Below are 25336 nucleotides of genomic sequence, written 5' to 3'. Positions count from 1 at the left end.
TTCTCAGCTGGATGAAAACAAAGTTAAATAAATTCATACCCAATGAAACAGAAAAGCTAAGAATAAGCAAACGTTATTTTAAAATGTGTTTCGTAACTGTCTGGAGTGGGTGTTTGTGGCGGGTATCTACCTTTTCATGGAACGCTGTGATTAACCAGAGATCGACGTCGATGCTGGTGCCCCGCTTCTCTGCCCCGATGAACTGCAAAATATTGTCGTGCTTCATTCCAGGTAAACTGTAAATTTCATATTCGTTCTGCCACGACTGTTTGTCCTTTAAACGAAAGAACACAAACCACGTTAATACCATCATAATGAGAATAAGAGGTATTTTCCCTGACACAAGTTTCTTCCTACAATTTACTTTGCATTTGTAAGTGACCAGTCAATACGACCAAACCTTTTCTTTTTGGCAAGACGGTATTTACTACCTAAAGGAAAGCATAGTGTATGCTATTAACATTATCAGGCTGTCTATTTAAAAATTACAAGTGTTTAGACTAATAACAATATTTGTGCTACAAAATACTGACCTAACATACACTGAAATAATAAAAAAACCTTTCTTCACGTATATTCAATATTCACATACAGTGAAAAATAGCCTGAAAAACCTGTTGTAAACAAATATCAACTATTGAAAAGAACCTCAACTATCAGAGATATAAACCATGGAAACACAGAAAGCTGGAGATCAGGACTCGAGTCTACATAATGCAAATCATTACAATTGCTTTAATATTAAGAACATGGCTCCATTTTTATTCTTTATTAATCTACAAGAACCCCATTAAGAATTATAAATAGGTTTTCCTTCATTAAAATAATGGACAAAGTCTCAGATTTAATTTATGTTGTGTTGATGGCTGAAACCAGCATTAAATAAATGTCATTTATCCAAGAAGAATAAGAACCTGCAGATGTATTTATTCAGCAAGCCAACACCTGGTTAATCACCAGAAAACACAAGCGCTTTTCTTCACCTCATGTACCAGCGGATGTTTTTAATTAATGTAAAAGCTATCCTAATATCATTGTGTTTGATCGCTTTGTATTTTTAACAAGACTAGATCTTGAAATTATGAGCACAATAAATTCTAGAACATGGCTTTCAGAGGGTACTTGCTGAGGAATAAATATCATTTCACTCAATTGACGCACATTTAATTGGAACAGTCACTTTATAGGTTTGAATATCAGGACATTCCTTCTAAGTACAATTTAATTCAAAAAATATTAAATTATTCTCAACTGATGATGTGTGATAGCTGCTTTAAACTATTCATGCTAAATACTTATTTTTATGACTAGAAACGTATATACATTTGACACAGTTTGTTCCAATAGTATGTTTGCTGCATTAAAATACTTTAATTCAATAAAACTCCACCTGCATGCTTTTCAGCTCAAGACATTTCCATCTAGATTTCTAGTATCTATTGAAAATTCTTTAAAATAAAAGCCTCTTATTGTGATTAGAAAAGCTGGTTTAACAGGACAATATTACAGGCAACACCAAGAACCTCTGCTTACCTGAATAGGGAATATTTTGACTGCAACATACTCATTTAGTAGCTGAGCTTTCCATACGCAGCCAAATCTTCCCCTGGCCTTGATCTCTAGTAACTGCAGCGGCTTTAAACCCATCAGCGGTGAGGGGGGTGGTGGTCCAGGATCCTGAAATCAGGTGAAAACCATTAGTTACTTTTGCTATTATATGATGAAAGCACTAGACATAAAGGCTGCTGGACTAGAAGAGACTTGTATCATGTACCCAACCCTCCTTGCAACAAATTCCCCCAAAGCAACCAGAACCCAAACACCGACCCTTCTCCACAGGGAAGGAAAATGAGATTGTAAAACATGCTTGGAATTCATGTGCAAGCGACAGCAAAACAATTACAGTATAAATCTGTCTAACCAGGTGTACAAGCACAGCAGAAATTAAGGAATAAAGACAATCAAGCTTTACTTGTTACTTATTTTTAAGAGAGAGAATTGAGTGCCTTTGATATATTTAAGGGTTGGAGAATACAACTGAGGTAGAGCTTCTGTACAGCTCTCCATGTGACCACTGATCTTACTACAGATTTCAACTACTTCTCCTCCTAGAAAAGAAAATGTGACAGCTTATTGAACATCCTGTATTTTACACATCTCTTACATATTCTTTATTATAGACGCCATCTGAATATAAGAAGTAGATTTTCAACTTTATTGCCGAAGATGTGCATCTTCCTGGGCCATCCTTTTCTCTCCAGTCTACCACGTTAGATTTACCTTGTACCCATAGAAGCATCTTTGCTACAAGCAATAAATGCATCAGACCCATTTACTTTCACATTGTAGAACGTTACCAGAGAAACATGATCTCTCCTGTCTGACCCCCGTTTTCTGCAGGAAAACGAGCCCAGTTCTGGTGTGCAGTGAGTACAATCACCAACACTGTCACCACCTGCCTCCCACACCCCCCAAAATGAGTATAAACCACAGCTTATTCCTCAGTCCAGATTTCTGCAGAGAAGTGCAAATGTCAAGAGGGTTATGACCAGAGATGGGAAGAGGGTGACCAGCTGCTTTTAGGGGTGGTGATGTCTGTGGAGACCACAAATTGGGCCACAAGTCTCAACACCTCAGATGAAAGAAAAAACCATACAAATGAAAGCCAAGTATCGCTTTTAAATTATATCAAGAGTGCAGAATACAACATGAAAACCCCTAAAGTCTGCTGTTCAAAACCACATCCAAAATGTACACTAGGCCTCTATATTTTTCCCCTGTCACAGCTGTTTTAACGAGCAAGAATGAAAACCACTGGAGTAGTTGCTTCTCCAGAATGAGAGCACTCAATAGTTAAGTATTTGAGCACTTCAGTGAGCAATGTGAAAGTCCTGCGTGTGAACAACTCTGGGTTTAAGTATACTTTACTACTGTGTGAATGGAGACAAGCGCTTCTGTAGCCAATACAAGTTCTGAGTAGTTTCAGCGCAGGAATAAATAACTATTATCTTTTTCCTTACTCAGCAACAACATCCTTCAAAAAGAACGAGTTTCATAGAGAGACAGATTTATAGCAGTTTAAAGAAACCATAATCTAATCTCACGAATCAACTGTAAAGAAAACACAATGCTTGAAATTCAATCAGAGACACGCTATAATATTATATTCGGAAAAAAGTCTGAAATCCTTTAGCAAATATGACAGCTTAAAGTTGTGACATCAAAAGTGCTGGGTTTAAACCGGACAAACAACAATGCAGACAATGAGGTTTAAGAGTTCAGGTTTCCCTCCCGTGCTGCCTTTCATTCAATGCCAAAGCCCTCTATGAGTATTTGGGGCGTCAGGGAAATAACTGTCCTCAATCTCTAATAGTTACGGTTACAAGTAGAACTAGAAAAAAGAGCCCAAACTTACTCCCCAAAGCCTACTATAATTTGTACCAAACCTCTGCTATTTCTAAGAATCCCGAGTGCTGTGCAGCATCTGGGCATTTAACATCAGGCAAACAGACAACTTTGTAAAGTTTTGAACCTTGTGACTTGCCTGAATTAAAATAACAATTTACGGGGCGTTATCCCAAATCTCACTTGGCTTTAGTGCCCAGAACAACTCCCTTACCAAAAATAATCTGTTGGTATTCTGAAGCACACTATGTGAATTTCTTCCTCGACCATCAAACAGGCGATCGCTACTACTTCTCAAAGGCTCCTCAGTAAGAAGTGGCCAGTGAAAACTGGGGTTCCTACTTGCACATGAGACCGCAATAGTTTTCATACACTCAAATTTCCCATTTCCTAGAAAATCCTGGCATTTCAAAACATTTTCCCACTGCCTCATGGACCAATCTCCTGTGGTTCCCTCCACATTCCCCTTTCGTGTTGAAACACTGCTGTGAAGTCAAGACTTCCACACCCACACGCGCAAATCAAAACAAGTCCAGATTTAAAATGCAAAGTGTAATTGCCTTCTGTTAATATGGCTAAAAAAAACAGAGTTTTCCCTTTTTTTTGTTTGTTTGTTTTCCTAAACAATTTGGTTAAAATTAACAGGCATTTACTCCAAAACTATAGGCGCTATTTTTACACAGGAACATTCCTTGACGGTATTTTCAACTTGTTCTACTTCTAAGCAAAAATGTCTAATGTGTGACAGGCATCATAATTTTTGTAAGGCTTTTTAAAATCATTTTTGTGGCGGCAAAGATGACGACATCATGTAAAGATGTAATGCAGATATATTAGTCTAAGAGCTCGCCACAGTTGTTGAAAAATAAATAACTTATAATAATTTCCCCATCTCTTCCCTTGGACTGACTCTGGTTCTTGTTGGACCACGCAGCAAATCGAGGCAACATGCTCAAAATTATGGATAATTAGTTATGTTGTAATGCTGTACGGTTTTCAGGTGTCAAACAGGGCTCTTTTGGTTCTGGTTTTTATAGTTGGGGTTGCAGTTGGGTAGTGCAATCAGGTCACACCAGCAAAAGAATAGGGGGAAAAATTATGATTAAAGAACGGTCACTTCCAGAAATAGGTTTCTCTAAGTGTCCCCAGGAATGGTTCTCATCACAGAGAAGCTAAAACAAACATGAAACTATAAATGCAGTAAAAATATGACCATCTGAAGAGGTGGTTTAAAGAGCAGCCCCAACAGGCATTGGCTCTTGAGCTGATATCCAGTCGTGTCTCTCATACGGCAACTGGATGGGGTCGCTCACCACACACAACCAAGGGGAAAGAAAGACCAATTATGGAAATATTTATTTCCTGACTCCAACACACAAACAAGTTCTCAAACTTCCAGAGTACACGCAAGTTTTCCTTGTTAAATGCTGCGATATTTCCCCTTGGCAAGATTTATTCTACGGCTTATATTGTGAATACAGTTGACACATTCTCAATTAGTCTGATGAGTATCTTGACTGTTTCCTCCCTTTCTAGCATGGGACTGGTTTATTTTCAACCAGAAGATCTGCAAAGTTAAGATCCAAATACAGTAAAAGGAGTCAGAACCCTTAAATGTTGTTATTATTCTAAAATTTATTCTGATTTTTATCCAAATGTGTTTATTTTAAATGGTGACAACTTTTCTCTTTTTGACCCCACAAAATCTTGTATTTTATTGTACGCTGCAAACATATTCCCCAAAATCATATAAACCAACTAGTTACTTGTAGGCAGGATATTTCAGCTTCTTCCCTAACTGAAATTATGGCATTTGAAGCAAAACTGTAATACAAATAAAAGGAACTCTGATCCATCTTTATAGATGCAAGATATTCAGGACAATATTGAAATAGCACCATTCTATTCTCTTCTAAATTAAATTTCCAAGAGATTTCAGCTCTTAGAGACAACGCAAACTGAGCATTCGTATTACAACTCAAACTCTGATTTTTTTTTAACATTCAATTTCAAAGCTGGGCAACAATGACCAAGTTTCTCAATTAACAGTTTTCAGTTGCTTGTAATTTCATATGAACTCTCAGGAATTTAATACAAGTAAAAATAACTTCTGACCAGTGAAAAAGTTGAAGCAGAGACTTAATAGTGAAAGAACATTTTTTTCCCCTTGGGTATTTTATTCCTCCGAGCTCCTGAATCACACAAACCCCATCCCATCCCATTGCTCAGGACTGGAGCCCGAGCTTGTCTGGAGATGAAGAACCACAAGCTGATCACACCTGGCACATCTGATCATCAATCCCTGCAGATATTTAACTGAACAGCCTGAGAAATTAGAGGAAACGTTAAGAAAACTCTGAACAGCAGACTAAATCTGTATGTTTTAAACCACGCATGCTTACAAATTTCTTGTTGAAAGTAGGGAGAAAATTCATACCAAAACAACTTCTTACATGTCCACAGAAAGTTCCATAACCATGAACAAACATCAATGCATCTTACCTCAATCATTATATGAAAGGCGTGCTTGGAGAGAGGGGAAAAAACACAGGCAAAAGAAATTACTATTTATACCAAGAATGGGATGAAAAAAACAGCTCATAAGAGACAAAATAAATTGCTTGTGAATTAACAACAAAAATATTTATGAGGATAGCAACAGTTTCTTGTACTAACAATAGATCATTTAAAAGTCCATCATTGATATTTTAGCAAAGGAAAATGGGCAAAAATAAAGATTATCACACTGACCATTAGCTGAATTGATCTTATAATTAAAACCAGAATTGTTCATTATAAGTATATTAACAGTTACATTATTACAGAACAGTAGATGAACACATGCAGGGAATTAGACAAACACAAGTTATGCAAACTGATTTCTTGTTATGCTGACAAGTGCACAGTAGAGGGCAGCGCTGGATTTCTTAAAACACTGTAATTGGTTCTAGTTGGGAGAAAACATCACTTTTTAACAGCTAAGTTATAGCTGAACCTTATAATCAAATAGGTCATAACATATTAGGTCTGTATAACTAAATTGAATCAATAAATCTGGCGTGCTAGAGGTGTAACTGGAACAAGCGAGCCTGAAAGCACCACAGCCTGTATATATGAAGGGAGATGACAGTATTAAAGATTCCTTCAAACCAGTCACATGAGTTTATGGGCTCGCAATGAAATCCATTCTAAAAAGCCAAGTCCCGCAGTAACTTTCAGCACATTGTAACGACACGAGCTTGTTTGTGCTACTTCTGTCTCTTTTTTATTGAAGAACCGCATTGCCACCCAAGCACAGCAGCTCCGCGACACCATCCTTCTTCCTCTTGTACTTTTCCCTCAGCTATTTGCTTTCTCCTTTATAATTTAATCAGACACATGTTGCAAGAGTACGAAATCCAAGCACTTGGAGTATCCAGCTGCCACGTAACAGCCATCACCCTTTTCCTCACCCTTTGTCTTGAACATTGTCAGGATGCTACCGAGCGCCGGGGCCAACAAGAGGCTTTTCTCTGTGCTTGAGAACTGTCTAGCACGCACTTAGCATTATCTGAATAATTAATAATAGAAGGGCTGAAGTATTTCTTCAAGGCTAGATTAGCTGGGACTCAGATTTATAAATACCGTAGTAGAATTTGCTGTCGGTGACAGAGCGCTAAAGAACGCCGGAGCCCAACAGGATCGCTCCTCCTCTTGGTTGCTCCAAACCATTAACCAGGTTTAACCCTTAAACCAAGCCCTTAAAACAGGTTTTCAGAGCAGCCGATCATCTTCTCCTTCAAGTCTCTTTCAGCTGCTGGTTCCTGTGGAATGGCAGCTATTCCACATACACTTAGAAAAACTACAAACCCGATTTTACAGCATCAACTCCACAAACAACGAGCACAGTGAATGAAAGAGGCTCCTCCTCCCAGCACCCCAGATTCCTTTTGTCAAGCGAAATAAAAGCATTACTCACTCTGATAGGAACAGAGTAATAGAAATATCTCTGTGTGCTCATATTCCTACTAACTCAAGTAGTCAAAGGACAACAACAACTAAAATTCAAAAGCATTGCTTAATCAAACATCTTTCCAGTGGCTGTAAAAGATTTATTAGTCATTTTTTCAGGCCTGTTTGCTATTAAAATTCTCCAACTCCTTAGCATTATGTAAATTCCTCAGAAATAAGGAAAAAGATCACAAATTCAACCTTTTTGTTCCTACCATAATGAGAAACTGCAAACATGAAACTCTGAGGAAGAAGAGTCCTCTCCCCTGCCCCTTACTGCTCTCTTAAGGGATCAGCTTCCCTCAAACACTAATAAATTACACACGCGTGAACATTTTTAAAGGGATTTACGCACATCATAGACCTTCTGATTTTCAAATCATCGTCGTTCCCTTCAGACTCCAGCGCACCACCCCAGACTTGTCACTAGAAATGCACAAGTCACCAGTTGAAGCAGTATCAGGCGATTACAGAAATGCAAATATGTGCTTACTTATTTTCAGGAATTAATACGACTCAGAAATAAGAATTGAGAGCTATGAACCCCCTCAATAATAGCTATCATCTACAGAAATCTATATACACACACTAACTTCCTATTTATAGTGCCTGAAAACTACTTCTAAAGGTTTTAACAGAGATTAGGGAAATGATGGTGATATTTGTAATCAATTAGACCAAAAAACCCAAGCAGTCTGGTCTTTTCCCAAATCTGGGCTACCCACAACCATATTCTGAACCTCAGACATGTAACAAAATCTTTATAGCTCAAATTATTTGATTACAAGTTTATTGCACTGATTTCTCCATTTGTTCCTAACTAGTACCCTCAATATGACATCTGTGTTTAAAGCACTAATATTATAATCTATATGTGGTCTTGATAATGTGATATTGAATGTTACTGTTTATGATGAATGGAAGACAGAGAGAAATTCAAGATAAAGGAATATATAGCTGCAAAAGCCTTTGGTGTCTCGTCAGCTGTTAAATGCATATATGGCAAGCCAGCATTTCTGAGAAGACACACAAAGTGCTGCTGATATCCAGCTTTAGCAGATGGATCCACATCGTCTTGCACCAGCCTCTCAAACCCACTCCTAAAACTAAACCAATGCTTTAATGAGCCAGGAATAAGGTACGGGATTGCAAGTGTGCAGCTTATAACACAATGTCCTGCGTGAATCAATGCAAAAGCACAAAGCGACTTGAAGTTCACTATAGAAATCCATTTGAAACTTTTTAAAAATTTTAATTGTACTTTAACTATCAAGTTGCCTTTAGGCTGCCATTTAGGATAAGACACCATAAGTCTGCACTTGAATTTTCTCTCCTCTTGAAGATTTAAAAAAAATAGTTAATTCATGGTTTATTTAAATGGAGATAGCTTGTTCTGAAAGCAAATTGAGAATTCAGGAAAGTACTTTAAAAACAAATAAACTTCTCAAGATTTAGAACCAAAGTTTTGGATGTCTGGTTGTATACTGAGCATGGAAAAAGGATGCAGCACTTCATGTACTTGTTTTCAATTATCTGTCATACAAATCTTCCCTCTGTTAAAGAAGGAACAACTTGGATTATAATAGCCCACGAATTCTAAAAATGTAAAGACTCCTTATCTAGGATAGCTCTCCCAGTGCATTCTCACAGCATCCCTATATTTGTGGGCTTTCTTCCCTTTAAACAACCATATCGCGGTTGAGCCTCACAGTACCACAAAGGACGGCACTGGACCTTCCTCCTGCATCATTCCAGCTATTGATTGGAATCAATTAGAGAAGAAATTCTTCTTAGTCCTGAAGACATGGACTGCAGTAGTAGAGAATGCAAAATCATTCACACATCGAGCAGTCCAAATCCTGAGATCCTCCAGCTGTTCCTTTTTAATACCAACACTGCCACTCATTAGATGTTAATCATTCAGCAACCACTGATAGGTACCCAACCTTAACTCCTTCCTAGCAAGCAACAAGCTTTAAATCAGTCTTGATCTATTTCTTTAATCCTTGTTCTTCCTGAGCTCCAGCTTCTCTTTGTTGATCAATCTCTTGTCCTACTTCATATAAGCACCTGCCATTTCCCCCATATATTTTCAAGTCGCTATTAATCTCCCTAGGTTTGGAATAAGTTCTTGTAAAAACACTTCTCTTTCTGATTCTTCATTTTTCAATTGTTATGATGCTTCTATTAAAATGTCTGTAACGACAACAAGAACAAAAATGGACGAAAAATGGAAAAAAACCTGAACACTTGATTTAATTTCTCTTTTCTTCTCCGGCAGACAACTGTAATAAAGATAAAGATTATCCCAGAAACTTTCAGTGCACCAGGCAGATTATTTAATGTGCTAAAAGTTAATTTAGAGAATAAAAACAATACATGAAACTCTTTTCTAAAGCCAACCATCAGAATTTTCCCATTACTAACTATTAGAAATCACACCATTCAAGTAACACCCATCTCCACACTGAAATCCTTGCACAGGCCTGGTGGCCCTGACCAGATGTCTGAGGTCAAAAACCGCAGCAAAAAGCAGCCTGAGTTTCGTTACATGTTCTTTTCTTACTAGTTTCCAACTCAGAGTTTGGTTTTCCATGGCTCCACATGCAATGAGACCTGCAATCAGTAGCTCACAATGTGCCTGGTGTTTGCCACTGCTACAGATTTTCCTCCAGCGTTATTCACCTCATGTGATACTGTTCTCAACTCTAATTTCTTACAGCTGAAAATGAAATAAACCCATGACATAGCTACAAAGATCTATTCATATTTGGGTGTCTTCAAGAAAAGATCCACTGAAGAAAGATCGTCACGGTTTTGCCATCCACCAAAAATCACAGAGTATTCTGTGATGCTCAAAAAACTTTTGAGATCAGAGGGATGCAATGATCAGTATCTGGTTTTATTTGCTACATGTGCTTCAATTATTCTTAATTCTCGGTTCACACAGCACATGACTTTGATCAAAGACAAGGGATGGTCTCCATATATATAAGGACCAGTGAGGATCATTCATATGTGATTAAAAGAAAAAATCAAAACCAAAGCACATAAAAGATTATTGTGCTTAATACAGGGAATAGTGGGTGAAAAGCTTAAAGGAAAGGACATACAAGATGTTAAAAGCAGAAGATGTAGTTGGTTGTTTGAACTACATCACCCTCCTCTCTTTGAGGAGAAAGAAATGGGAGTTCCTAGAACCAACCCATGGACGCTCCAACAGGCGGCAGCAGGTTAAGGGGGTCATTCCAAATGTTTAAATCTCTGGTAACACCAAACAGGCCTAGATCAGGGCTTTCTTGTGCTTAGAGATTAAAAACATCACGAGTCTGTGACCCAAGTAATTTCAAATGTTTTCGAAGAAAGCGCAAAAATAGGTTATGAAGAAAAGTGACATTATGTGAACCTCTAAAGCTTTTTTCCAACCTTCTCAACATATGACTCTCATTTTAAAAACAACACAAAACAAAAAAAGCAACTCTGTGATCCAGTGAGATATTCATAACTTGGGCACCCAACAAAAAGTACAAGAGGTTAATGTCTTTTTGCACAGTTCAGATGTAAAACGCGCGGAGCCACAGTTCTTCGAACCGATAAAAAACACAAGTGTTACTTGTGTCAGTTGTGCCGTAAAATAGGTTATGGTCCTATCTATCAGATGGCAGAGTGGTAACACCACGGTTGGAATTAGCTCTGACTGACAACTCTGGCCCGAGCTCAAGAGATGTAAAAAATAAATGAGCATAAAATATCATCTCCTTGCCATCCGCATCCACATTGCTACCGGGAGTATTAGTAGGAAGAAGAACGAGACATGTAAGGAGCAAACAAAAATATCTACTGCTTTCCAGTCTTAAAACCGAACATACCAACTAATGCTACTACGTGACGCTTTAAAATAATTATCTGTACATTCAAAGAGAAGATAAAGTTAAGCGAATCCAGGCGGCTGTGAACCAAGCTCGGGTGGTGCAGGAACCGCCTGAGCCGAGCATGTACCATCAAACCATTTTACTCTCAAAAGAACATGAAGTGGTTTGCATTGTTTCAGATACTTGTCCTTTATATTTCAATACAGGTTCAAAAATTTCCTCTAGCTTTTCTTTTTTTAAAATATTCCAAATAGTTTATTTCCCTTTTGTCCTCTGATTTTTTATTTACATCTCCCGTCTTCTCATTCTTCCAAAATGCCCCATTTTTCACTGTTTCCACGTTTTTATCTTTTGCTTATTCCTCATCTATCCTTTAATTTCTACTGGAAGAAAGATTAGTACCAGGGCGTACTGAACCTACGCGCTCCCTATGCCTTCCGGGAACAGAGCAAATAAAATGAGATAACCTTTATCTTTCTCTCACACACAAATCCCTGTTTTCCAGCGAGTAACTCCTATACGTCTGATCTATCCGTGCCACCATTTGCTACAGAAAGATTTAGAAAAGAATCCATTTGCCTACAAACTCATGCCCTAATTATTAAGTATAATATTAATATTTAATATTTTAATTGCATAAATATTTAAATGTTTGTTTCATGGTTATACAATTACTAATACTTTTCCATCTCTTCCTGCTTCCTCTGCCTCCTGTTCAAATCAGCTCTAATCAAATTTAAAGTGGGAAATACTGCTCTGCTGCATATGGGAGAATATTTATACATTCTATTTCCATAATAATTTCATTTAGTTTTTCAGGCAGAAGTAGCTGTTCCTGACTTCCCACATCAAACCTTAATGCCTATTCACCACAAGATAAGAAAATCTTATTACACCATAACCAACTCAAGCACCAACGTATACTTATCCCAGCAGATACAATCTGAGCATTAACAAAACAGGTTATTACCCTATTTATTAAAAACTTATGACGTGTCCACTCCTGTACCAAACACAAAAACATGCAAGAAAAGAACTGCAACAAAAAAGGAGGAAGAATACAAAAACGGGAGTTCTTGATATCCCACATGTATTTAACATTTGCTTGGTTTTCTAGCACTTCAAGAAATGTAAAAAATAATGGATAAAGTCTAGAAAGGAAATTACATGCTGAAATCCTTCACACAATCAGCAGTTCTGAATCTGATCTTACAGTGCAGACTACTAAGTTGATGTGAAGTCCCAAATATATAAAAACTGAGATGGATGAAATAATTATGCTAACAGATTGCGTGAAGTTGGAGGATCTGCAATACTTTCCGCAAGGACAGCAAACATACTTCTTTCCTCTAAATTATGTTCTTTTCATTTGGCAAGAACATATGCCCACTGCCTCCCCCCAAATTTTTCTTATCTATTACTATGAAACTGAAACCAAAACAATTTTATCTATCACCAAAGGCAATCCTGCTGCCCGGAACAATCTGAAGTCAAACAAAAATATCATAGACACTGGCAGTACAGAGTAAAGACACGGAAAACCTTTTTAAATGCTATCCTACCAAACGTAAGTGTTTTAATTGTACGTAATCACAAATAGCATCACGGTATCATCATTGTATGAGAAGTAATACATTCTGAGTGCTTGCTGCGCTGAGGTAGGAAGCTTAAGTTCAATTCCTACCAGACATAACTAAAGGAAGATGTATTCTAGTATTAATTGTAATTACACCTCCAGAATCCAGCTGGAGCCTGACAACAGCAGGAACTGTGCACATGCAGCCAAAAAAGCTTTGTTTTCATGTAACATGGCCAGTTGACGTTTCTAATTTACAGACCGCAATCTCATAATATTTTTTAAGTCAAACACAAACACTTCTAAAACTGAAACATTTGAAGACAAAACACAAATGAATAAACAAACAAGGAAGGGGAAGAAGATGACAAATCCAAGTGAGGCCACACACTGAGCTAAGCCCTGGAATGATGCTCCAACTGAAGATTTTCTTTACATTCCCTTTAAATGATCCCCGTAACCCAGTTCTGTGCTGTTTTAAGACCAGCTAAGCTTCTACTAGTTCCTATTATCCATTCACTGTAAATTGTTGTTATGAATCGGCAGGTCTCCTTTATTTTTGTTTAAAGCTCCGTTTTACATAAAGCACAAGAACCTGAGCGCAGCTGCACTCAACTTTCAGACAAAAAGTCCTTTTAACTACAGGGGAGTACAAGCTTCCCACAGCAATACTGTGGCTTGGTCACTCCAAATTTTCCTTAGTTTAGTTAGAAGTGGGTGTTTAAGTAAAGCTTAATTTTCTGTTTTTGCAGCTAGCAAGCATTAGCATCTCTAAATGAAGAAAGTACCAGAAAACTTCAGCCATGACACCCCTTTCTCTCCTCTTCAGAAAGTGGTTTTACCATTCAGCAAGCCAAAAATCATAAAGCAGTGACTTACTTGGGTTGGAACGAGTACCGGAGGATACGCCAGCTTGTGATGTCTGTACATCCAAAAGGAAAAGAGCACGATCACTGCAATTCCCATTATAGGAACCAGCGAATAAAGCAAGGTATTGAACAGAGGTGGCTTCGGTGTAACGGGATTGGAAGTTGCTGGAAAATAAACAAAGGGCACAACTTAAGAGACAAAAAAACATCCAGTGCTTGAAATGTTTCAAATCCCTGTTTTCTAAAAAACCTTGCAATTGGCACAACAGGCTAACACCACTTGGTTAAATAGTGTACTCTAATATCAACAGGCATATTTAAAAAAGCAGCATTTTGGAAAATGCAGAACTAACTTAGATCCCCAGATTTATCAGCACATCTTTTTTTCTGCTTCTAAGCTCTGCCCATCTACAGTATGGAAGAGGTGTTCATATTTTAAAAAATCACAAGAATGCCATCACCTAATGAACGAAAAAAGAATCAATACAGAGGTTTAGCCTTTGGAATGCATACAATAGCAGGTCATTAATTAGTAAACCAGGCCAGAACTAATTAGCCAACGTGTCTATGCGGTGTTGATGTGCTGACAGCAGCAGTTCTCTGGCTGAAGACGCTTCCCCAAGACCCCCAGAAAGGCCCCGGAGCAGCCACAGAGCCGTGGGGCAAAAGAGTGCAATGAGAGTGCAAAAAATGTCAATTATTGCCTGAGCAGTGCCACTGACAAAAATGACAAGAGTATCTCTTGGGTCAACAAAGGTTATTTTCATCTCAGAGAAAATGTTACTTCATCTCATAAACAACTTCCTCTGGCTATGTGGTACACAAGACATTTGCTGTTTTCAGTTCAGTTATTAACATTATTCAGTTTTCCAACAAAGATTAGATTCTTGACTGGAAGAAGAGATGCAAGAATAATCAAATCATCTTTTAGTGACTAGTTTTTAAAACAATTATTTGTTAAGTCTGGCTATCTGATTTTCTTTGTAACCTGGGAGGAAATTCTGTCTCCCTTTTTAAAGGTTATTGTGTCGATTTACAGAGAAACTCAAAGGTCCAATTAGTTTAAAGAAACAGCGAGAGCATCGGTTCAAGAAGAGCAGCATCCATAGGCTGGTACGCGGATATAAGGATGATATGGCTTTTAGCCTAGTGATTTATAGACACTTACAGAAGCTTAACTATACAATTAAGGTAAGTTCTGTATCTTAAAACGGCCTATTATTTCAGATTATCCTTCCTTCTCACCCTTAGAAAGAGCTGAAGTAGCTTTTATCAATTCCAATTACTTCTGGTCTAGAGACCTTTCACGACTGAAGAAATGAGCTGGCAATTTTCTGGGCTCGTTATGTGAACACACAGAGCTCTAACACCTGGGAATCCGAAACCTCTGGCAGGGAAAAGTGCCCACAACATCTGGAGAAGTCTTATCTCCTGAACATGCCCAATATTCAGTATTTCTGAACTCCGCTAAGCAGTTCTTGGTAACTGTGTCAGACTAACTTACGTTGCGTGACCTCCATTTCTGGAAAGTAGAAAAAACGTTCATTGCACATGTTGCCTTCACAACAACAGAAAAACACTTCGGGGCTGTCTTTCTTCTCTATGCAATCATTCCTATAAAAGAGAAAAATACAAAGCTTAATTATCTTCAGTCAGGGTGGGGGTATCTTGTTGTTCAAGAGAAAACATATGATCACATTTAAAATTTAAAGTGATCTTCACTAAATCATCCAGGATAACACACTATTCAAATAAGAGTTAAATCTGAAGAAAAACTGAAATGCTGTTCATTGTTTTATACAAATATTACAAGCGAACCAGCACATTTTTAGGCAAAGAAAACCACCAACAGGCTGCGTTTCAAAACCTGACAAAAGTACTGAAGAACAGTTCACGATCTGGATTTAAACAGGACGGACAAATGATCGAACAGCTGGTGTTTAGCCACAAACTTCCAGGACAGGGCTGCAGGTAAGTGGGAAGGAGAACACTCAAAGTTATTTTAATTTTAGAAAAAAGAGGAAAGTTTCTGCAGTTTTCCCTGCTGACTTCATGCTCAGGACAGGGCTCATTTCACTCAGTGAATTAACTGTGGAAAAGTTCTATTAATGAATAACCTGAAACTATTCACGTCAGGAGAGAAAACCAGGAGTCAGGCAGGAAACAACCTGAGAGCAGGCAGAGAAAAATCTGAAAATCCTGCAGAAATATTACAGCTGAGGATTTAAAAACAGCTGAAGATTGTCAAAAAAGTTTTGGGTTCACCTTCAAGAATCAGGTTATTTTACAGAACCAGCATCTACAATTACACTGTACTGGAACTGCCACAAAACATTTATTCTCTGATGTTCTTAATCAGCTGCTGTTTGGAGTTCATAGAGCTGTAACTGCCTGGTCAGGAAAACACTGTTTGCTCCCACAGATAAGATTCTGTGTAATGGATATTTTAGACAAATATGGCAGTACGCATTCTTATGAGAAATTACAGTTAACGAGGTCTTAGAGCCAAAGAAATTTATACTCAGTTTTCAACTATTTCCTGACCATCCTTCCTGCATTTTATTTCTTCTTCCCATTTCTTTTCTTTGCTCAAGGCAGAATTTAATACCATTTTTTTTAGATTTTTCAAAGATGCATGGGAAACAATGCTACAGAATCTAATCCCATTTCCAAACTGAAAAACAACAATAAAAATCTATTTCCATTCTAGAAATTTAACATTTGGCAGAAATAAATTTAGTTCGGAAACTGTAAATCCCCAACTTCTTCTGCAGAGCTACAACTAGGAACGGATTAAAAGAAACACCATTTTCCCATCCTGAGTGACTTAGAGTTACTAGATACTAAAAGCAACAACTAGGATTTCTTTAGATTTGTTCTTTGCCTCCCAGCACAGCTGATTTCAATCACACTGTGCAAGCGGGCATGCAGATACTTTGCTGCTTCTCTGAGAAATACATCAGAATTACTGTTCAACTTGCCTTTAAACTGTCATTAAAGGAGAAAACATCTTAGTGTGTGGGGAAAGTTCATTTGGTACAAATGGCTGTAATGACTTCTCTATTCAGTCAATATTTAAGAAACAAGAGGAACATTTTCTAAAATATTGTTAAAAATAATTGCTAAATAAATTTTAATTAATATCTATAATGTATTTATTTTCTAAATTCTCTCCCTTTCTAAACAATATAAGTTTTGGTCAGATAAAACTTAGTACAGAACTTCAAAGAACGAGAATACCATTTCTTAAGAGAGTCATGACCTTTATTCAGCCAATATCTCCCAAGCCCCAGCTCCCGCTGTTACTGCTCACAGGTACTTGCTAGACCATCTGTTAGAAAAAAATCACTGCAATTTTAGAATATTCGACATCTCCATCTCTATGAAATGCCACCGAGGGGAGTTTTTTAATAAATCAGCAAAATACTTCAGCATTTAAGTAAAAAGCAGATGCAATGTGCTGATTTTCCCACTCGCAGAGACTTTGGAAGAGGGACCTATAGAATTTTGCATTCTGGTTTCAATAATTATATTTGCATTGTTTGGCAATAACAAATAATTTGAAAAACTATATTATTACTGGCCTAAAAAGAATAAATTAAACATTTTTTTTTTAATATATAGTAAGTAAGAAGAGATTAAAATATGCTATTCTGGAAACAAAATAAAGTACTTATATGAAGTCAGGTCCCTAAATAAGGGTGAGCCGATAACAAGCATGTGTGTGCATCTAAACCCAAGATAACTATCCACATACTAGGGTAGTATCATTTGTACCAAGTACCGTTTGCAAAACAGAGGTTGTGTAAATTACGGACAGGCAAAATAATGTAAAAGTAGACAATCTGTAGGAAAACTCACTCACCTGTCATAACAATTGATGTCATCCAGCCAGCACCCTTGCTTCACAATTTCAATTGATCCAGAAATATTCTTCCAAGTAGCAAAACAGTGTCGTCTTTTATCTTTATCACCATAACAAGGTTCAATACCACTGCGATTTGTTTTATCCTTTTCCCAATTAGCGTTGTAGTAGATACACTCTTGTGTTTCTGATCTGCCGAGTATGGCACCTTTTAGGAATGAAAAGTAAACCACAATTAAATGGCATTCTGAAGGATGAGACATATGAACAGTCAAAGCCAGGAGGTATTAAAATATTGGACGCCACTTGCAACAAGGCGTTCTCTCCCCTCTTTTTTAATGAAGAAAGAAAACATCTAAGGTTCATTAAGCATTCCAAGTGTTGAAACATAAAACAAAGCTCTTCTGTTAAGTCAAACAACAACTTGGAGAACTTATCAAGATTTGAAGAAATGAAGAAAAAAACAAGCTAAGGCAATACTTTTCCCCGAATAGCAACAGCAGAGAAAACTTATAATACTCAACAGTAAAGATCCAGTTATAATATTAGTCAATATTAGGTAGTAGAATTTACCAAAAGGCATTTTTGTCTCCTTACGTGTGCCAAAAAAGCAGACAGTATATCTTAGAAACCTACGCTCAACTAATGCAGTTTTAAACCATATTTTCCCCTAGCTTTCATCTGTGATGCAGCTTTTTAACACAGAGCACTGAAGTACAAAACACACTATGTTCAAATAGCCTGTTTTATGTCATTCTGATTTGCTGAGGGAGCAAGTGGAACAGAGACCACCAGGTGTGACACTAACTCCTCATCTCCAAGGAGGGCGCTGGTTGTGTCCTGGGTGGTCCCACAGATCCAGTCCCTATTAAACCTGCTGCTGAACCAGAACAGACTCACTGACCTGCCCTGAAACCATGTGATAGTTTTTTTTTGTCATCCCAATATTCTTAAAAGTCTCTGAACCTTTAAATTTAATTTTGGCTTTTAAATTACAAATGTAATGCCTACTGACAATGTACAGCAAAACCCAGCAAGTATTAACAGACTGAGCACCTCAAAGTGGAGGTAACTTCATGGTTTTAATGTAATACAGTGGAGCTAACTTCATAATTTTAATGTAATATAAGGCACCAATCTGGTTTCTGCAAGGGTAAAGGTTATTAAGGATGCAAACCCACTAACAAAAACACTGGAAGGGAGGCTTTTACTTCTAGTTTTATCTTGTCAAATACTTCTAAGAGTGCATCGTCAATCTTCATGCAAGCTTCATCATTTAACATGTAGATGGAAAAGCAGAGAGGAAGATGGAAGAGCCGGAGCCAGAGTACTGGCTTCAAAACTGAGGAAGGGTCAGAAGGACGACAAAGCACGTTTACTTCGTTTGTCCAACCATCTGATATTTTTAAGAGACGGGTACATCATGCTGAAGATCAGATTTAAACAGAAAAGGGTTTCCATAGCAGTTTCATACTTTCTTTTTTGTATCACCTCCTTTATTCTTATATATTCACAATAATTTTGATACACTAGCTATTGCTTTCTAGCCATCCCCATGCTTCTCATTCTACACGGGGGTATCGCAAGCAGAGCGGCTCAAGCCCTGACTCCTTTTGCAGGATGAAACCTTTGTCACCCAGGCACTGTACTCAACAGCGCCTGGGGTTCCATCACATAACACCTCCCCAAACACACACAGCTGACAATAAGCGAATTTTTCTCAGTGAACAGACTCGACTGTCCAGGGAACAGAAAAGCGGCACCTCTCAGGGTGACGAGAATGATTTCAAGCTGGAAATTGCTGCAGTCTTCTTGAAACACAGGATGTCAGAGCCAAGCGCAGCACTGACCACACCAGGCATCCCACGTCGCCACCTCCAGAAACTTTTGACTTTGACGCATTCCCAAAATAGGCAGAGAATTCTGCTTACGCTTTTTGGGAAAGAGCCTGGCTGTTCCACGGGAGAAAGGCACTAGCCAGCTGGTGACACCGCGAGATGCAGCATGTTAACTATTATATTCTTTGTGCTGCGATGGCCTGACCTTTACAACTCCCAGCTATGGCAAGAAACAGATGAGGCAACAGATTGAACAATTTGGTTCTGTCAGTGCAATAAAGCAGAAGTCCTGGATTTATCTCATACGTGCCATTCCTTTCCTTCTGCTGCCAAGCCTGGCTTTGAAGGACCATAGACAAGCTGAATTTGATGAAATGCTGAAACTACAGTAAAATTAACTTTGCACAAACATTCTCCTTATACATGACTTATACAGTCAGGTTTTCTTATGTGTTAATGCTCTGAAACAGTTCAACGTTCGCAACTGCCCGGCAATCCCACTGCTGGGTTAGTGCCTTTGGATCTGATAGGACCATCTAACAAAACACCTCCTCTGCAAACATCCAGAGTGGACATTTGCAATAGGTCTGGCCAGACTACACTGATGGGCGGACACACCAGGACAGTCTTGGATTCATCTTTAGAAGTAGAAAAGCAGGAATGTGAAACAGGGAAGGGAAGAAGAGAAGGGGAACCACACGGAACAGGCAGCCCTGAGCACGACGCACAGAGCAACATCTGCTCATAACCAGCCTTGCCACCCCCTCCATGGGAATCAGATTCTTAGAGGAGAAGGGCAGCTGGAATTTACAGCAAAAGCAAATTTATTCAGGTCCCAGTTTAGGCACAGTATGTCTGTAATGGAACTCCTATAACCATTCTGAACGCTGACAACATTTTTCCATGTAAAATTGTCAGGTCTTTTGGAAATCTATTACTGAATCTCAAAAGGCAAAGCGCTGCTGCTGAAGGAAGCCGTGGAGTACGCTACTGACTGAACTTGGAGTATAAAAGAGGAAAACACGTTAAAAAGGCAAAGAATATTCAAGTCTATAATAGGGTTTAGTTTTGGCCTGTTAAGACAGATGATATTTAATATATGCTGTTATCATATTGCAGTTAGTGCGCTGCTGTATCGCTATACATTTGTGTTCATCCCTAACAGCTGCAGTAAAAAAAGAAAACCACCATTTGCTAGTGAACTTCTGAACCGCTGTTAATACAGGATAGACTGTAATTGTCAGCAGTACAGAAAGCAATTTTATTAGAGCGCACATGTGCAGTCTGGAAAACCTCACCTTAGCAGCAGTTTGGGTGAACTATCATTTTTTCAAGCAGAAAGACTATATGAATTCCTGAAAAAAAAAAATAATCTAGCCATTTTTTTTAACTTAAAAAAAAAAAAGAGGTAAACAGTGAAATCTATGAAATCTATGCATAGCTAATATAAAGGACTACACTAACACAGCCCTAATTTAGAAAGACATTACTGGCCAAAGATTCTGGATAAAATATTAATTCCTTATTACAGATACCACTACATCACACTCAGAAGTTAAAAAGAGAGATACAAACTCCTGGGAGTTTACCATCCAACTTTATTTAGTAAACCTGAAACTGAGCAACGCAACACCATTGGTCTGTAATGGAAAAACGGTTTCATGACATTCTTAATAAAAAGTCTGAAGTGTGACCATGATCATCTCCCTCATTTCCTGAGAAGACAGTCCCATCCTCACCCCATCCCATGTCCTACTCCCAGCCCCAAATCCCACTTTTGCAGCATATTTGGTTGGTGACACCACAAGAAGAAACAAAATCTTCCAGTCAGAGGGAAGGTGAATCCGGGACTCCACGTTGGTTTTGGAAATCCAGCAAAACTTCTAAGCTGAAGTCATGAAAACTGGTGGAAAGGCTACCAAAATTAATTTGATAGCGTTGAGATCTAAAACAAAAACCAAAAAAGCCAACCACAACTCTTCTGCAAGCCAGTCTACGTGTGCAGATTGCTCTGCACACCTCACACAGCCTTGACTAGAGGGGAACTAAAAATGTCATTTTAAACTTATTTCTGCATGTCTTCCAGCACCAGACAGAACTACAGACTTCGTTTTCCATCTAATCTGTTTCTGAGGTGCAAATGGCAACACTGAAATCCAGGAAGAATAAATCACCTGTGTATTTCATGGCTACACAACCCATCCAGACAAGTCCATTACTCTGCACTTGAACTTGGTTCTATCATATACACCAGTGACAGTACTGGTAAGGATTTATATGTCGGAAAACTCATGTGACAGAAAAGATTAATTTGAACTCATTCTGAGCACTGAAATTCACAAACTTACAAGGAAAGGGGTAGTTTATTAGAATAAACTAGTTGAAGAGAATGGCGTGAAGCACCACAGGGACTGGACATGGTGTGTTACTTAAGAGACAGAACGGCCCATTCACTAAAGTATCTGAATTGTAATACACTGTTCTGGAGGAACAAAAAAGGACAGAAAAAGTAGCATAAATAGCAACTTGAAAACACTTCAGTTACAGTACAGGTATGTTTTTCAAGTACTTGTCCATATATGTTATTCTGTTTGCCTCCACAAACATATCTAAGAACAAGCTACAAATACATACTAAAAAGGCCCATCTTGGATGTTTCCGCAAGCAGGAAGGAGGTTTTTATCATTCTGTACTTTTTCTGATAACACCAAGGGGAATGTTTCTCAAAGGAAAAATAAAGAGGTTCTTTTCAATCTAATAAAACAGAGTTACAACAGAAAGGATCTATTCTATTTTCCTTATACACACCAATATACCTCCAAACATATTTTGTAGACCTTTAGACAAGTGTTAGTCGCATTATCGCTGTTCTCAATGCCCGCAGGTCGAACAAGGACTGTACTGCACATAAAATGAGCCAAAGTTCATTCATTAAATCCAAACACAACAGCAATTAACTTAAGCAATACAAGAATCAGGAAAAAGACAAAGCAGATAGTAAAGTAACAAACCACCTGAACTGTTGCCACACTGCCTTATACAGAAAATACATATTTTTTTGACTAGAGTTTCTCCTTATCCTTCTCCTTTTCAGAATGTTCGACCAAGCGTTCACTGTGGGAGAATGGGGAAACGCCACCAGGTGCTGCTATATACTTTGCAATTCAACAGGGGTCCTACAGTAAACCAGGAAGTTTTAGTGTAGCTTTTTGTGTAACAACAGCTATATTAAACTTTGATTCTCCAGGACTATAGTAGGATTAAGGGGATGGGGCAGAGAGGTAGGGAGTATCAGGAAATCTCTATTTTCTTAGATATCTCATCATATACTTGAAAAATATTTCCATTTTTTGGCAGTTCCCACCTTGCCAAAATGGAAAACTTGGTACGGATGAGCCTGCCATGGAAATACGAGATTCTGTGATTCTCATTTTAGAAATGGTGGTGGCAGAACTAGCGGAAAGCATCTTTAAAGGTGAGGCCAGAATTCAAGGAAAAGGGTGGAAGTAAAGATGAGGAACCTCTGATTTCCATTGTGTAGTCTGAGAAACTCCACAGTTCCATCCAAAGCAAAGTCTCCATCTGAGTGGTTAAAGGAGACGGGATTACGGAGGCAAACACGATACGTGGAGTACTCAGAAAGAAGCCACTGCAGGAGGTGGAACAGCGGCACCTCCATCTCACTGAACCCAAGGCAAAAAAGAAGCTGAAATTACTCTTGCAATACAATCTCCTCCCTGCAGTCGCTCCAAGCAGTTTGTTTTATTGTTAGAATAAATTAATAACGTCATAACGATTTTGTAGAGAACTTCCACGTTCTGCCTTGTATTTCTGAATATCTTTTTAAGACTGGATTTAAGGAAGTGGGGAAAAAAAAAACAAACAGATTTCTGGTGTCCAAGTTTTCCGAAATCATTTCAGAGCAAAGCACGTGGCAGAAAATGGAGAAAAAGAGTCAGGTGACAGCCAGATTCTTTAGGCAGAAATGACGGTGCCCGTAATGACACAACTGGCACCTATAGCATCAGCTCCTCTGAAATAAAGACTATCATCCTCTGGGAATCTCTAGAAATCTCAAGCGCTGTTTTTCACACTTCTTGACTTCAAGGAAACACACTAAAACACAGGCTGATGTTTTCAAGTTCAAACATGCCATTCCTGTCACCGCAAGGTGCGAGCAGCCCGCAACACAAAACTTTCTCATCCACTGTCTAATGATTTTGTAGAGGAAAAAAGCTTGAAAGATTCTGTAAATTGTTTGGCTTTTTGAAGCACAGCCTTGGGACCACAGTCAGCTCATACGTGCTGGTAGCTTTTATAGATGGCACTGGTCAAATGTCCCCTGCCTGACACAACAAAGAAAGTATTGCGAGATGATAAAAATCTACCACGACAAGTAGCACAGGGCTCAATACTCACCAGAAGAGTTTAAATTCTACAAGATGCAGAGGTTGAAAAAAACAGACCAGGGACTAACAGGCACTAGTGCTAGAAATAGACACAGTTTCCAGTTAGGACCACCCTCCTCTCCCCAGCATCAAACCCAAAACACAAAAAAAACAAATCAGTAAACTACAGAAAATAATCACAGTAGCTGACCTCAAAGCTGTTTCAAGGAAGCCAGGATATAAAAGGAAATGAGAAGACGGAACACAGCTCAGATGAAAGGGATGCAAGGGTCCCTTCCCACTGTTCCCCCCATGAATACTGGCCTGCAAAACTATGTGCAGGTTTCAATGTGTAAACGAAACTCAAATAAAACCTCAAGTGTTTGAGACTGAAAACTTGAAAACGTGGGTTCTGACTATCCAGACGGTATCATCTACAGCTGTCTCCAGATGAAGCTCGGCTCAAGTAAGGCAGCTGCTCATGAAGCAGCTAGAGAAGCTATCCCACTGCACACAGGTAACACCATTTCCACCGAGTTTTAGGACACTGTTATTAAACTAAAAAAGTAACGCACTTCACTGGTAGCCATGGTCCCAGACTAAAGCCTAAATCAACCACCTAAAGATATCAGCACTAGATTAGGAAGATGTGAAGTGTTGTGAAGGATGACTATCATGCTGGCGGTGGCCACTAGCAGAATTTCTATTTTGAGGCCTGACGGGGAGTTTCCCAGCAGTGATCTCAGACACATCACGGTTGTGAATCTGATCGGAGAGTCCCGAGGAAGCGGGATCCTGCAGCTTCGGAAGGTTCAGAGGAGACTCCATCCACCACCAGGGCCTGAAGGTGGCTCAGGAGATGGCATCTGGCTGCTCTTCATACCCCGCTCTATCACGCTACATTTGCCAGAGGCCAAATAGGGGCCACAGAGAAGTCTGTTAACTAAGAAAAAATGGTTTACCTTCAAATAATGCTATCTTGACAGCCTAGAGAGAGAAGCACAATTCTTCCCTCTCTACAGACTGCATGAAAAAAAAAAAAAGGAAAAAATCAATCTATATTCTCCATATGGCAAAAGGGAATTGGTTTGCAGATAGCTATAAAAAAAAAGTGGGGATTTCTCAGGGAAAATGCCAAGGCCAAGTGTTTCAGTCTGCTGCCCACCCTGCTCTGAGCAACACGGCAATAACACGTGCTATTTCTGATGAAAATGATCCTTCCTTGGGGTTGGTATTTGTAGAAGTTCTTCCATGAGCTATGAAACCTCGCAAAGAACTTCCCAACCATGAACTATGAAATATTTTTTAGAACTTTGTAAATGAAAGTTCAGTCCTGCAACCTCATGGAGATGGGAAATTCTAACATATTCATCACTTGATGAAAAAGCATAAGAAAAAAAGCTTGACAGGAGTTCGGTTTGTCTCTAAATCTCCTTATCTGATTTGACTGTAAGGCAGACAATATCAGTAAACAAAATTTTCTCCAACTCTCTCTCTGTAGCTTTTATTTCATGCATCTTCCAGAACCCTGTT

General features: G+C 38.6%; 1 protein-coding gene across 2 annotated transcripts in view; it reads right to left on the bottom strand.

The window, feature by feature from the left end:
- ACVR2A (activin A receptor type 2A) overlaps nucleotides 1–25336 on the bottom strand; it is a 61592-nt gene that overhangs the window by 8873 nt on the left and 27383 nt on the right. Inside the window, exons 3-8 of one of the 2 annotated variants that reach the window (XM_080347343.1) lie at nucleotides 17578–17785; nucleotides 15217–15326; nucleotides 13723–13877; nucleotides 5908–5931; nucleotides 1534–1677; nucleotides 131–274 (exon numbers count right to left, since the gene is read on the bottom strand). In XM_080347343.1, the coding sequence (XP_080203469.1) occupies nucleotides 131–274; nucleotides 1534–1677; nucleotides 5908–5931; nucleotides 13723–13877; nucleotides 15217–15326; nucleotides 17578–17785 (785 nt within the window). The remainder of the gene's footprint in view (nucleotides 1–130; nucleotides 275–1533; nucleotides 1678–5907; nucleotides 5932–13722; nucleotides 13878–15216; nucleotides 15327–17577; nucleotides 17786–25336) is intronic. The other variant, XM_080347344.1, reaches the window with a different exon arrangement.

This window comes from Nesoenas mayeri (genome assembly GCF_963082525.1).
Source record: "Nesoenas mayeri genome assembly, chromosome: 6".
Lineage (NCBI taxonomy): Eukaryota > Metazoa > Chordata > Aves > Columbiformes > Columbidae > Nesoenas > Nesoenas mayeri.
This window is presented reverse-complemented; position numbering and strand designations above follow the sequence as displayed.